The sequence below is a fragment of the Anoplophora glabripennis genome, unplaced genomic scaffold, assembly GCF_000390285.2.
Source record: "Anoplophora glabripennis isolate ALB-LARVAE unplaced genomic scaffold, Agla_2.0 scaffold738, whole genome shotgun sequence".
NCBI classification, from domain to species: Eukaryota; Metazoa; Arthropoda; class Insecta; order Coleoptera; family Cerambycidae; genus Anoplophora; species Anoplophora glabripennis.
The window spans coordinates 100587-116954 of NW_019418784.1; the positions used below are offsets into that span (position 1 = coordinate 100587).

The window sequence follows — 16368 nt, forward strand, 5'->3', positions numbered from 1 at the left end:
CTCAAGAAAAACAAAAGCTCAATATCCTTTGTCCGTTCTGATTCTACGGCTATAAGACAACATTGATTTCCCGAAATGGTCACTCGGTAAAGGTTTTAGCGACTAAACCTGCAGCTCTTTAAGGATTAGGGTCAGAGTTCGCGCATGTCAGTCGTTGACTCCAGATGTGTTCTTTTCGGAAAAGTACGTACACGTTTTAAAAACAGACTACAGTTACGTATGAAGCGCGGTTGTGGTTACTTTAATTTTTCCAGTTCCCTCTTCCTAACTCTAAAGTAAAAAATCGATTTATTAAAATTTGCAAAAAAAAGTACAGCTGGTAGGCAACCGAAATATGTTTTAGCCTCTGAACACCGTTGCCATTTAGGTTTTCCAAGAAAGTAATTGTTAAGGATAGATGGAGGAGACTAGACGCATCAATATATCAGTAAAATGTATTTACCTAAAATGTTTCGGAGATTTTTCAGTATAATTAACAAAGAACATGTAATATTTTCAAAATTATTCTAGGTGGTTACCTACTTTTGATTATTACACCCACTATAGACACTAGTCACCAAAATTAAGGGATAAGAAAGGAATTCTATATGTTTAGGTGATTTTCGAAAAGCTGTAACTTGACGACAAATGATCTTAGAGCAATAAAAAAGCACCTTTAAGAAAACATAAGAAAGTCAGCTTCTCTTTCAAAAGGTCCACGGGCTTCAATAATTATTTAAATGGCAAATCAACTTGTTATCCCTTTTAGTTCGATTAATCAATCATATTAAACTTGATCTGTTCAAGAGCCTTGTACGATGATTTGTCGCTGATCTATCGCAATCTATAGCAAGGAATTTGATTCAAAAAAAGGTAAAAAAATTGGATATTTAAGGATAAGGATAAACTTGATATAACTATAAATAATGAAGTCTAAAGAATATTTTCGTTTTTTTTTACCTAAAAGTATCCGAAAGAATGCGTCGAGAGTTCAAACCCCTGCGTTTTTTCTTTCTTTCTGATCCGAATGACTAAAATTGTAACTTTAGTTAAAAATCTAATAAAGGATAAATTTTACATCTTCTAATCATTTATCTAAATTGAAAATGTTTTTTGCAAAGATCCATATTTTTTTCATGAATGTTAAAGAACGAGAAAATGAAAACAATGTCTTTTTCACAGAATACAGAAGATTTTTGGGTTAGTTTGAAAAAATATGTTTTTTTTTTATAATTAAAGTTCATGGAAACGATTTTTGTGATAGAGAACTCAGTATTCGAGATTTGTAGAAGAAAATAATAGAGACTGATTGGGGCGTATACAATTTTATGCAATTAATTTTTAGTGATTTTTGAAAATAAGGTGAAAGCAGCAGTAAAAAGGTTACGATTGTGAATACTGTAAAAAAAAAAAAGTTTCTTTTTATATTTTAATTTAATTTTCTTTAATTTTTTCATTTTTTTTTGATATTTTACATTTTTTGATAAAAAAATATGGATTTTTACAACAAAACATTTTCATTAAAAAAAATTAATAAAAGATGCAAAATTTATCCTTTCATTCAATTTCATTCATTCAGATCACAATGAAAGAAAAATCGCAGAGGCTTGAACTCTCGAGGGTTTTTTGGAATACTTTGAGGTTTAAAAAAACGAAAATATCCTTAGTCTATTCATTATTTGTACAGTTATCTCAAGTTTAGCGAAAATCTTCAAACACGCAATTTACCTTTTTTGAATAAAGTTCCTGTTAAGTATAGAAAAACATTTTTATCAAAAAAACAACAAGAACGTATTATAGAGGATATTTTAAAGTTTTCAAAACTTTGCTTAAGAGTTTCTGTACGATCATATACGATCCCAAGTAATTAATTCAAAGACAAAAAGATCATTTTTGATTTGAACGACGATAACTCATCGAAAAATTATCATGAAGAGGACTTGAATAGCTTAAATTATAGAGCATGGATCAAACTAAAAGATCTAACAGGTGGGATAGTCAAAACAAATCAAAACAAAATTATTGAAGATCGCAAACCTTTTGAAAGAGAATAAAAAATTTAGATTTTTTTTCACTGGATTTTTTTTATGATTTCTTAGAGGTGGTCAACAATAAAAACTTTTGATTTTCAAATCAAGAAACTAGACACTTCAGGCTTCGATTTACTAGTTTTTATTGCTCTACGATCATTTTTCGCCAAGTTTGAAGATCACCCAAAAATTTATGATTTTTTTATTATTTAATTTTCCTGACTAGTTCAGTTTTTAGTATTTACGATAATCAGACATTAGGAATAATTAGTATGCACAAAATTGTTACATGTACTGATTAGTAATTTTTTTTTCAATTCCAGTAATTTTTCGTGTGTACTGCGCTGATCACACTTATTGCACTCTCAGACTTCCTGTCGACACACCAGCAGAAACGATAAAACTTGTAGCAGCAGATAAATTAAAGATGAGGACCAACGACGAATTGCTTTTGGTGGAAGTAAAGTCGAACGGCGAACGAGTGACGTTCAAAGACAACGATATTAGCATACCGACAGCGCTTTCGCTTAATGGAAGAATATTTGTTTCGCCAAAGGACCATCTAGATGCATTGGTTTGTATGAGAATTCTGCCTTTTACTAAATTCGTATATTCGATTTAAAAACAAATTTAAAGGTAATGCCAGAGGTAGAAGTAATATTGAAAGTAATTTATATTTTATATATGTAGAAACGTCAAAGAAAACTGCTAAACAACGTACATTTTTATATTATAAAGGGTGTACCAAAATTCACGCAATTAATTTCGATAGAAAATATTATGTATAGATGAGTAAAAATTGTAAAATAAATTTTTTATTGATTCATAAAGTATACAGTATAGGGTTATGTGTGGAGTAGCATATCGGATAAATGGCCTCCACGGCTTTGCTGGCAGATATACACTCTTTTGTCGAAACTTTCCATTACTGTTTTGCATCAATGGGACTTCAAGGCGTGGATGTTCGCTGGCTTGTTATCATAAACGTTAGACTTCAAAAAATAGGAAGGAAAAAAGTCCAACGGCGTTAAATCGCTTTATCTGGGAGGCCAATTCTAATCACCAAAACGGGAAATGCCACGACCAGGAAATGACTCATGCAGTAATTTAATTGTTTTGTGGGCTATATGGCACCGTCTTGTTGAACCGCATGTCGTCTATATTCATGTGTTGTAATTTAGTCACAAAAAACTGGATATCTTCCTGGCCAGCTGCATTTCCGAAGACGACTGATCCGATGATGTATCAAGTCCAAAATCCGCACCAAATAGTGACACGTTGTGGATGCATTTGTTTTTCAACAATCACTCGTGGATTTTCTGAACCCTCAATGCGAGGATTTTGTCGATTAATGATGGCATCAAGATGAAAATGAGCCTCATCGCTAAAGATGTTCGAAAAATCAGCATCCACTTATTATCGTTCCATGATCCATTCAACGAACTCTCTTCGCTCTGCGTGGTCTGTAGGTTTCAGTTCTTGAGCCAGTTGCAATTTGTAAGCATGAAGATGCAAATCTTTTGTGAGAATACGTTGCATAGAGCTTCTCGAAATGTCAAATTCTTGTCCACTGTGACTCTCAGCAACACTCTCACGAACTGCGTCAATGGTTTGTGTTGAACGACTTGTTAAAGCACGGCCATAGTGTTTAACATCACTAATTGATCCAATTTACCTGCATTTTTTAATTAATCTTCACAGTTGACGAAGCTAAAACGCTATTCCGACTATATTTGTACGAAAATTGCGAACTGTCGCTACCAAACCTTCATTATTTTTAAAATATTGTTCAACAATGAAAACGCGTTGTTCTTTCATGTAGCGCTCCATTTTTAATAACCCTCAACTATCAGTTGTCACGCTGGCAACACTTTACCGCGCAAATGGCGAAAAATTCAAATCTTGCGTGAATTTTGGGACACCCGATATTTATGTGGCATGGATGAAAATATGAAAATAATGTTTAAGCTCAGGTTATTATTTGTAAAAAAAAATAATAGGCAGTAGGTACAGTAACTTATTCTCAACACGTAAATCTGTGCGATGAGTAAGACGTTTAGGAATGCGATCCCATGGGTTATCAGTTTGGAGGATTCAAAAATTTGTTAAACATAGATCAACATGAAATAGATATATCGATTTTGGTAAAAACTAAATTATGCTTATAAATTTACACTCATTTTGGTTTATCCAAATATCCAACAAAAAGAACGATTTCACTTATCAAAACATGTTTACTTGTGGTAGCTAAATGTACTACTGCGTATTGTAATGCGTTTAGTTGTGACCATAATATAAGTTCCAACCAAATTAACTGCATACGAACTTTCTGGAAGTGAATCTTAAAATTTAATAAAACACTTTACCTATCTCAAATGATATAGTCATCTATCAGAAGTGTACATGGTAGAATCAATATTTTACTTGTGTATAAGATTCAAGACACCTACAACAGTTAAAAAAATATTTCTTCCTTTTTATTTTAGGACGTAACCGGCGCTTATTGGACAAGTGGCACCTACAAAAAGTCTATTTACTTACGTAGTGTTGCAACAGTATAGCGACGCAAAAATGGTATATGATATGATAAGTGGTTCTATTGTAACTTCAACTCTTGTATTGAACGTTGGTTGTTATTCTTTTTTACGTGCATAATGCACTTGTCCATGTTTCCACAGTTATTCGATTAGTTGCCTTCTGCAGAAGTACTTTTACACCTCTTAATTTAAAAGTTATGTCTTCTACATGAAATTTTACATTGACCCAGATTAGTTCAAAGGAGTTTAGCTCACAATCATATGAAGACAATCGAAGAAATGATTACCGCAGGCTTTAACCATTTTATCCATTCGATAATTTATGTAGGTCTTATCTCTTTTTGTGCAATTACCAGTAATTGTACTTTGAACATCATATCTTTATATTTAATATGTTTTCCATTCAACCATTCTATGATTTCTCCTTTTCTTCAGCAGACGTTAACAATTTTTCAATTTGTCGCCTGTATTATTCATGACAATCACTGGGCCAAGTTCGATATGAGGTAAAGAGATGCAAACCATTTTTTAAATAGCCTGCTATCCAAATCTTCATGGAAATCACCAATTCGTTGCAACTCGAACGCATCTAAGCTATTATCTAGAAATTCGCATTCACTTCTGATATGTGTAATCATTAATCACCGTCCTATCCCAGAGGGCGCCCCCAATTCCCTAGAAAATCTTTTTAAAAATGCTTCTAATCTACTGTTAATATTTAAATATTATTTTTGTCTAAATAATTTTTTGTCATACTTTGTTCTTTTCTATTAGCATATCTTTTTAACATCTTATTATGTATGGACAATTAATTTCATGTTTGTGCAATTGCAGTTTGAATTTCCTTTATAGTTGCTGAGTAAGTTTACAGACACTTCAATTTTTAGCGACTCATCGCTCACGCTAAGTGACACCTTAAAATAAAATATCGATTGGAAAAAATCGATATGGCTCCAACTTTTCGAAAAAATGTAATATTTACTACCTAAATACCTCTAAAAGAAGTTTCCACGTCATCGCTCAAAAAATATGTCCGCGTTTCGGTCGTTCAGGACTACCTCGATTATCAGATTGTCTAATTTTCGTACACGATTCCATTTTTAACGACACGAATTGGAATAACTAAAACGTTAATAACATGTCATAATAACACGTCTTTCCCACGTCTTATGACACGCACTGACGCACATTAGCTCAGTCTCAACCATCTCTTTTTTATACATGTTGAGCAAAGACAAAAAATAGGGGACAAATAAGCTGAACGAGTTATCGGAACACATTAGCTTTGTTCCTAAGACAATCCAAAACAATTTCCAACAGCCAGACGCAAGTGCATTCCGATATAACATGAAGTTCAAATTTCATTGCTTCACTGTTTCTGATGTACTAGAAATGAAGCTATAATCTCACTATGAGGAAGGATATTTTACGTAGACTTTAAAAATTCAACAATTTAGAGGATATTCCATTAAAAATGCATACGTGTATATTTGGTTTATAATCATTAATCGGAACCGCGTTGTTTACGTCAATTGCAAGGTACGTCCCAAGTTTTGCAGGTGATTTGTGAACTGCAGTAACACAACTAGCTACAAATGAATAGGAGTCTTTGTGCATATTTTGACACTTCCTAAGTACTACTGTCAGTCTGCAAATGTTTGTAACAATTGCGGGATAATAGAGACAAACAACTTGTTTTTTTTTTCTCTTTATTGGGTATTTTGTCATCTGCGAAAAAAAATATTAAATATGCCATTGTACAAACGTAAGGGTTACTTTTATTAAACTATTTACTATTTTTGCCTAACCAAAAATATCTCATTGAGGAAAACAGACAAACAAACAATAAATACATATCGCGTTTGAATTATTGTTAACGTTTCGAAAAATCAGAAATAGTTCTATAAAAATAACCCTTGGCAGATCCCTTTAGCACAAGGGCTTATATAAATGATTATTTATTTATTTACTTTCGCAAGACGCAAAATACCCAATAAATAGAGAAAAACTAAAGCTATACTACAAGTAAATAACTTCAAACAATATCGTATTCATTTTTAAGCTCAATATACAAATTGCTACTTGACAGAAAAAATGCTAGAACACTTTGAGTCACACAGAAATGTTGGAGTAATCGTACACTTTTGTTTATTACTTAAACGACCAACCCTCATTGTTTTGACGGACAGGTAAACGAGAGCGTTTTTATAAACGGCTCTTAAGTGTTTTCGCTTACTTAAGGATTTTCTGCACAATTTGACAACATCGTCTCTTATAAGATCAGAACTAACCTATCTATCTACTTTAATTTTTGTTGTTCCCTTATCATTGGTTATAACCGAAAAAATTAAATAAAGAACCTTGTATAAAATTATTTTTTTTACTAATATGTACATACAATGGAAAACCACTTTGCATCTCTTAACGAATGAATATATCGACATGCAGTTAACATTTTTAAATTTTTCTAGAAAATGTTTACTTAATATACAGGGTGATCCATTAACGGTATCGAGCGGCTGTATATATGAAACTAGACGTGCTACAATTATGGGGTAAAAAATCTATTAACAAATACGACCAAAAGAAATTAATTTAAAATATTTTCAAGTTTGTAACTCGCAACTGCTATAGTGTTACAGAAAATTGTCGGTTTTTCGAAATTTCGCTTATATAACCTAAGTTGCAAATACATTTTTTAGATACACTGTTACACCCTTCACAAGTTTTGTTTGAACTTTTTTTTTGTTATTACCATAGCAACATCAGTATGAAAAACGCTATCTTGAAATTTTTAAATTGTCATAACTTCTAAATGCCTTAATCGATTTCAATAAACAATGGCTCATTTTAAAGAACTATTAATAAAATTTATTTTTATGATATACGAATGAAAATATTATTTTCCTGCGCAACAGTAGACGACGCTAATGAGAAAAGTTTTGTAATTGTCTCCGTTTATAGACATTTCGAAAAACCGACAATTTTCTGTAACACTATAGCAGTTGCGCCCCCTAGCGGTGAAGTTACAAACATGAAAATATTTTATATCTATTTCTTTTGGTCGTATTCTAAATATTAAGTATACAAACAATAAGATTAAGAAATTAACCATTTTTATTATTTGTAGACGTGTTTAAGTGAGCAAGAAGAACCTACCCAAGGAATAGATGCCGATATAGAAATGTTCAGCACAAAAGAGTTGGCGTATTATATGACTCTATTCGACTGGGATCTTTTTTGGTAAGACCTTTGACTTTTTAATATTAAAGGAAGACATATCCTATATAGATTTTATCATAATAAAAACATTGTCTCCATAAAGTTTCAGTCATCCAACTTAAAACATATTTTTTGATGGAGACAAAATATGTTAGTAGGTACTAACAGTGTAATCAATAAAGTACACACCGTACGTAACTTTTAATTAACTGATATTCGGAAAATTTGATTTTATCAAACGTTATTGCTTAATGTCAAACGACGTGCATGAAAAAGTTACCATGAATTTAGAGAGAGAGTTGAAAGCAACCGCAGCAATTTTAATTATATTAAATACGTATATGCGAAATGATTATCATTTATTTGATTGAATCAAGTGTAATTTAATAAGTCATTCTTGCATTTCAGTTTTATGGTGTTTTTCTTCCATTACTTTCTTCATTGCGCCTCCCTCATATTTTTCTTGACTTTCTTCCCCACTCTTTGCATTATCTCATTACTGCAGTGGCGTACGCAACTAAGAGTTTTGGAAATCGGAGCCTACATGAAATTTAATTCCGATTTGGTTGTTCATCTGCTACTCATTTTATTTTGTATTATCTCATTCATTAATGGAATTTAAAAAGTTAGTATACAGCATACATCATTTTTACTATTCCATTTATATCGTTTTTGATTTTTGTGATTGTTGCTTTGTTATCTAGCATATCTGCTTAATAAGTACCAACTACAAACTTTACTGGTTGATCCAATCTAAAATCTTCTAATTCAATCTTTGTTTAACGCCTAACATCAGGTATCGTTTTTATATACATTAGTCAAGAAACAATAAATTTCTCTAAAAATCAAAATAAGATTAGCCAAAAATATGTTTATAAACTTTGACCTTTACTAATCTTGTGATTGAAAATTGATGGCTGATACTCTTCTCTTGATCTTGATATGGATATTCTTCTTTTGATCTTGACACTGCCATCTGCTTTCAATATTATCACTTCAATTAGCCCACGATGTAACAATAAACGTATTGTGCCTTGCTAACATCGACAACCTCTATTTTTGTACTTTTCATTTAAGTTCCCAAAGTGTATATACAAATGACTATTACCGGCTGATGTACCATGACGTACAAACTGAAAATTTTTTTCTCACCCATTTGATCTTTGATGTCAAATAATATGAATTCGTATTTAAATGATCTACAGAGTTAAATTTGTTAACTTACAATCGCCACTTGTCAAGTAAATAGGATTCCGAGTTGATTTTATATACATATGTCCACGATTAGAGTAAATAAAAGAAAGCAACTTTTTTATTTTGCATTTTGCGGAAAAAAACACAGTTATTTACCAATCATAGTAGTAATGAAATACCTAATATAGTAACTTAGTGAATTTTAAAATTCAATAAAACACTACGAATGCATGTGCAGAAAGCTTATTTTACTTCTGGGTAATATTACCTGCAACAGTTAAAAAAATATTTACGGTAAATCATTATTTTTAGTAACATGATTTAATGCAATGAAATTATCACAATACTGAAATTTATCAAATCTGTGAGATTATTTAATAAAATATAAATAAATTACGTATTTAAGAATAATCATAGAAGTTGTAGCCTCAAAAAGAGAAAAAAAAGTAACTTATATAGCAGGGGTAGAAAAAGCCACTCTTAGGCTTAGGACTTGTTTCATATGTAACTTGTCTTATTACTACCTTACTATTTAATAATTCATTTCAAATAGCCAGATTCATTCTTAACTAAAAAGGTCTCCTGTAATATTTTCGTAAAATTAACGATTTATCAGCAAAAAATTTATATTACGTTGACATTTTGTAATGGCTCTTAATTGTTGTTAGTTACAGTTACAGTTATTGTTATTGTGGTTATTTTCAACATTTAATATAAATTCTATTAATTTTCAATAATTTTATAATAGTTTATTTTCTTACATATTTCTTCCTTATGCCAATCATGCCAATAATTTTTTGCTCAGAAATCGTTAATTTTACGAAAAAATTACGAGACGTTTTTGTTTGTTTTGTTTAGAAGCAATCAGACTATCTGAAATGAATTTTTAAATGGTAAGGTAATAATAAGGAGAAAAGTTAGGTATGAAACAAAGCTTAGGGGTGGTTTTTTCTACCCCTTACGTAGGGGAAAAGAGCCTTCTCGATAGCAGAAAATGCCTACTTATTTCATTTCTATAACGCTTTTGGTATTTCAGAAAAAAAATTAAAAACTATTTTTTGGTACCTTCATTAAGCGATTGTATCTTTACAGGGATGTTCAATTGAAAATTTTTTTTATGAAAGACCTATGATCTAAATTCGTACACAGACATATGTCTATAAAAATAAAATTATAAATAAGTTTTATTTTCAGGTGTGTTCATGAATATGAACTTCTTTATCACACATTTGGCAGACACCATTTTGGACAAATCACCGCGAACTTGGATGTATTCCTGCGTAGGTTTAACGAAATACAATTTTGGGTAGTCACCGAAATATGCATGACTAGTAGTCTGAGCAAACGCGTAGCAGTGCTTAGGAAGTTCATCAAATTAGCTGCATAGTAAGTACCAATTGCCACTTCTTCGTAGGCGCCAATATTGATGTGGGTTCTCAATGTTCAAGTACCACAAATAAATTAAGATACAATGAACAAAAGTTACGCATTAATCTTTTTTGTTTATGTGTATCATGAAAACAGCAAAAAATGTCAGAAAACGTAGAAAATATATTTTACTTTAATATAACGTAATTAAATCTGCCATTCTTACCAATACTGGTAGCATCACCATCCATTTGTTAAATTGTAATTTCCAGTTTTTTTCAGAAGAACAGAAAAACAGATTTAGTTATGTTTAAAATTCATAAGTAATTAAATTTGTTGAGGTATTAAGAGAAATTAAATAGAAACCTAAAAAACATAATTATGCAAATGTTTTTCAATATTGGACGTTTATTCCAATATTTTTTTGTCCCTAGTAAACTTCAATTAGAATATGGAATAATGTTTGATTAACTAAAATATAAAGTACCTACGTCAACATATAAAATAATGTATATTGTATACGAATAAACTTTCTCCTTATTATTATTTTCAGCTGTAAAGAATATCAAAATCTAAATGCGTTCTGTGCCATAGTAATGGGTTTAAGTAACGTTGCCGTTTCAAGATTATCTAACACGTGGGAAAAGTTGCCATCAAAATTTAGAAAGTTGTACACTGAATTTGAATCTCTGATAGATCCAAGTCGCAATCATAGAGCTTACAGGGTCAGTGTAGGAAAACTTCAGCCTCCGGTAGTACCTTTCATGCCATTGTTGCTGAAGGATATGACTTTTACACACGAAGGGAACAAAACTTGTTTGGACGGTCTTGTAAATTTTGAAAAGATGCATATGCTTGCCCAAACAATGAGGACCATTAGATTCTGTAGGAGTAGACATTTAGGTAAGTCTAGCAAGTACTTTTATAGTTAATTTCAATGTCTGTATACGCCATTGATTGTACAGGATGGTCATTTTCTAAAGGCTAAATTAGCATTGTCGTGCAGATTTTGCGAGAAGTACATACTTTACCAATTAAATAAATATCATTTAAATACATGTGATCCTTTTGAAATATTAAGAGCAAGTATTTAGATAATGACGGAGATACTAAATGTTAAACTAGATAAATGGACCTATACTCTGCGGTCGAAATTATAGAGAGTGACTCAGACATAATATAAAAACACTATTACCATAATGCGTATAAAATATAAAATGATTTTTGTACGGTTCAATATTATTTATCTTTGTGCCGCTCGCTACGCACATCGATATAATCTATAATCGTCTATAGACTGAGTTACATTGAACGTCGATCTATATTATATCTCTGTCTTTTGCACTTGGTAGGTAATAGGAGAATGCTTTTTTAGTGGGTGTAAACGGACTTGATTTATCCGTCCTGGAAACGTCATAGCATAAGCGTAGACGAGGAGTCTAATTCCATGGCTATAATAAATTTATAAATTAAAAAAACACAACTGGGACGTTTTAAAATGCTGTAATAATTAAAATGGATCAAAGTGCCGGTTAGAGCAAACCGTAAAAAAATATTAGATGTTATGCTTTATTATCTTTTTTCAATATTTTCTATATTTTGTTGCCTTTTACGCAGACACGCCAATGGATTTTCGTTCCCGGCACGCTTCATCCCCCTTACTAGTCCAAAAGCTAGCGACGAGTCACTCTCTATAATTTCGACCGCGGGGTATAGGTCAGAAATTATTTCCTAGCCTACATAAAATTCTTAATATGCTTTTGTATAAAATATAAAAAGAGACACAAGCTTGTAGCACCATTATTTACTTTCTTTTTTTGCTCTCGTGTATTGTTAAAACATTTATCAACTCCAATGCCAATCTATATAAAAACTTTGAACATAAAAATTTAAATATCGTCGTTTTTGTAACATATGAAATATTGATCGTACTTGAATTCAGCCATGGGAGAAGCTTTCCCATGAGAACATTTTCCAGTGATGTCAAGAACTGAGGTAATAAAACACGTGAAATATCTGTACAGGTCCGCACTGAGTTGTATTTCAAAGATATATTTTTATTTGGCTAGATACCGAGAGGACGTTTTTGAAATGACACAGGATATTATACTTATAAAAACTAAATTTATTTTAAAGATAAAAATTATAACACAATAAATTTAAAATGTTTATTCCTTTTTTATGCGTTAACTTTTTAATAGAGTTTATTAAAAATATTAATTAATAACACAGGACGACAAAATTCTACGAAAGTCCAGAACCAGAGACCGAATCTAGTGTACCCGAAGGATTTTGGTGCGCTGATTATGAATCCGGACTCAGAATTGGCCTATCACCCTAGGTTCTCGAGATATTCTAACCTAAAAGTGCAAAAATCGCGGTTTTTCGCCAGATTACAACGTGAATTAATAAAATGGTGGTAACAAGAGACTGATTAGTATATATTTTTTAAGCGTTCTCAAATATCTCTCGTTAAGTGTAAAAGTATTTGCTTACAATGTATTGCATCATTTTTTTTAACAAAGAGAAGCTTTCGTAATTTTTTTTTGTTCTAATGGTAGGTACGTTGTTAAAAATAGTTGAACGTAAAACATAAGGGCTTTTCCTAGAAAGTGAAAGATTATAATTATTTATGGAAATATGATTAGCTGTGCGTATATTATATGTATATTTACTAGCGGTTGACGTGAATTTATTTCCGTATTTTTTTTAACAAAACACACTACCTCGTACATGAGAATTGAGGTTAAGCTTAATAAATTGTTTTGTTTAAAAGCTGATGGGCAAGAATCTAGTGGCATAAGATAGAATATTAGTCTTATGATTTTTTTTCTGTAAAATAAAGACTCTTTCTTTGTCTCTACTAACACCCAAAAAATTAATTAAATACCTTTGGTGGCAATAAGCAAGACCATAGTACACGTTTATTAAGTCTTATTTGGATAGTACTGGCTTTAGATTTCGTAACGCGAAAAATGCGGTGTTTAACTTGCTACAAATTAAATCTATATATGATTAGATCAATTAAGATTTTCCTCTAACCATAAGCCCAGAAATTTTATTACAGAGAATTGAGGACCAATGTTTTTGTGACTAAGATTTAATGAATGTTGGTCGCGTTGTTAAAAAAATTGTATGTACGTTGATTTTTTAGGATTTAATATCAACTTATCATTTTTATACCACAAACAGAATTTATCAATCAACTTGCGTACCATTTCATTAAATTCTTCAGAGGATTCAGGTGCATATAAAATTAATTTCAATGTTTTTAATCATCAGATGGTGCTCTAGATCATTTAGAAAAATAATAAATAGTAGAAAGAGGAGACAGTACTGCCCCTTGAGGCAGCCTAGTATTGACATTTGATATCTTAAACTTTACTACTCCATACAGGCCAATAATTTTAATAATCAAAACTCTTCTTTATTCCTATGAACTATGAAATTGACTGGTTATGTAAGAATCTCATATATTATTCCATGAGAGATATTTCACTTGTAAATTATTTTCCAAACCGAGATTATTCCAAATTCTGTCCCTCCACGTAGGCAATAAATAAAGCGCCAAGTACACAGTTAATGGAAATCGGCAACCGTCAAATTTTCTGTAAATGAAATATGTTATAATTTGAGATGACCTGATCAAAAGTTGTCACAGGCTCAAGACCCAAAAATGAATACTTATCGAGATAAGCGACATTGAAAGCGAGCGAGTTCCATCACCCTTATGGCTTATGGCTCTTCTCTCTCTTCTCTTTCTCTCTGAGAGAAACAAGACAAGTTCGCTGATCATAAAGTCCCTTAATTAAAATCTTATGAGCTTTGGAAAACAATTTTTTATAACTGATGTAAGTTAGCATAATTATTATTTGTTATATTATAATCTCATGATAATTTTATTTTATGGTGGGGCAGCGACTGAACTCAAGTCGGCGCAGATGGTCATTATGAATGGATTTTACTTGGTACTTCTTTGTGTGTTTGCAACCATAAAGAATTGAATTCCTTTAACGTATAACATTTTCTTTAACATAACTCCAATAATTAACTACTCGTAGATACACTTACAACGTACATACCTGATGAATACAATTAATCTTATGTAGGAAAACCTGTAATTATTGGGATAAAAAATTAACCAAATTCCCATTTGCCTAATCAATTTGTTGTATCTTTACGATAATTCTGTCATGTTTTAGGATATTTCAGTAGTACAGGGTGTCCGGAAATTACGTGTACAACGGAAGTTCACAGACTCCTTGACTCAAAATAAGTAGATTAAGCCCAATTCGTATTTCCAAGGACGCCAAAATCCGATTGTTTATTCTGAATATGTCGAAAACGACTTACTTTATAGATTTTGACCAGTTTTGGGTTACAAAGTCTTTAATTGACGATAATTAATTACGTAATAGCATTATAAACTAGTTTGCAATCAAACAGTATAAGTTAACAGTTTTAATAAGTCAAAGAAACACAAGAAATAATATAGAAGTACTTCAAGGGAAAAGTTTTAAATGCCAGTTATACAACAACCTAGTTGCAGTGTCTTTCTAGTCATCATCGGAGTTGGATTTATATAATCTACTTAGATGTTATTTCTTTTTATAGCAAATTAATCAGTAACTTTTTATTTTTATGTGTCTCAATGTCGTGCTCGATACCCATCTTGATACATAGGTACCCTCAAAAATGCGACATACCTCTTCTTACCTAGAGGAAAAATATAATTTTGCTCCCAAATATTTGTATACTTATTGATTATTACAAAATAAAAAAATATTTTCTTTCAGTTTTGGAACCACCGTCTCCAAAAGGTGAAAGTGAAGTAAAATCATACATTTCCTGTTTGCGAGTGATAGACAATCAACGAGTGCTAACAAGCCTTTCACAAAAATTGGAACCAAGAAGGTCTTAGTGGCACTATTTACTCTCCGCTAGGGTCATGACCTACGCGGGATGGAGATGTTGGATGATTTGCCCTTGCCCATTCTCATTTCCATTTTACAAATCCCAACCTGCTTATGTATAAAAGTCACATTTTATGTGTGACTTTCATTAAAAAAAAAGATATTTGGTATACGTATAACATTTTATTATCATCAAAGTGTGTCGTAATGTAGCTAACATTTAAATTTAATCTTTAGACTTTAGTTTTATTAAGAAATGAATATCCATCTAACATTATTTTAGGTAGTACATAAAAGATCTGAATGTAGCTTTATTATTTTTATTTATTTGTATTGTCATAGACATAACAGGAATTGGTAACATTTTTTGTTAAGTTTTTAAACCTCACAATAATATGAATCATAAAATAATACTTACATCAAACGGTTTTAAATATGGCAAATAATACGGCTGCATTACGGATCCAAAGACACGACCAAATTCTATGAAATAGAAACTTGTAAGGGATTTGTAGTCCAAAACATTAACTAGAAAATATATTTTGAATAATTAAATTAAAAAATGATTACACTTGAAAGTTCTATTGGGATTACTATTTTTAATATCCTTTCTTAACAATATGTTTAATAACAAAATTAAACTTTCTATTTAAAAAATTCTTAATCTCTCTTTATCCATAAAATAATATTTAACGTCCTTCTACATACAGTGTTGTCTATAAAGAGCGCATCATGAAGAAAAACATTTTATTAATTAGTTTCCGAAAAATTTAAATCATTTTTGCTAAAACAATAAAATTAAGTGGTATGTGCAAAAGCCGTTATGTGTTTTTCTATATCTGTTGAATATAACGTAGCTTATACATAATGTAGCAGTACAACGTTTCAAATTACATTATTATTACTTATTCAATTATACTGGTACACCGATTTTCAGCGACAAGTAGTTTTTTAATTTGTACATCTTTTTATGAAAAATATTGGTTTAAATGTATATAAGTTGTAACTATCAACTAAAAATAGTATATGATGATACATTAAATTTTGAACACTGTGTTTTTAAAAAGTATAACAAACAAAATTTTAAATGAAATATCCTGTATATTATTTCATATTTGAATATGT

General features: G+C 31.0%; 1 protein-coding gene across 1 annotated transcript in view; it reads left to right on the forward strand.

Annotated features, from left to right (window-relative positions):
• Window positions 1-15825, forward strand: part of LOC108912795 (rap guanine nucleotide exchange factor 4) — a 101381-nt gene extending 85556 nt beyond the window's left edge. The window contains exons 12-16 of the mRNA XM_018718179.2: window positions 2333-2583; window positions 7677-7789; window positions 10157-10348; window positions 10884-11233; window positions 15127-15825. Of these exons, the coding sequence (XP_018573695.1) occupies window positions 2333-2583; window positions 7677-7789; window positions 10157-10348; window positions 10884-11233; window positions 15127-15251 (1031 nt within the window). The 3' untranslated portion in view covers window positions 15252-15825. The remainder of the gene's footprint in view (window positions 1-2332; window positions 2584-7676; window positions 7790-10156; window positions 10349-10883; window positions 11234-15126) is intronic.
• The last annotated feature ends 543 nt before the right edge of the window (window positions 15826-16368 follow it).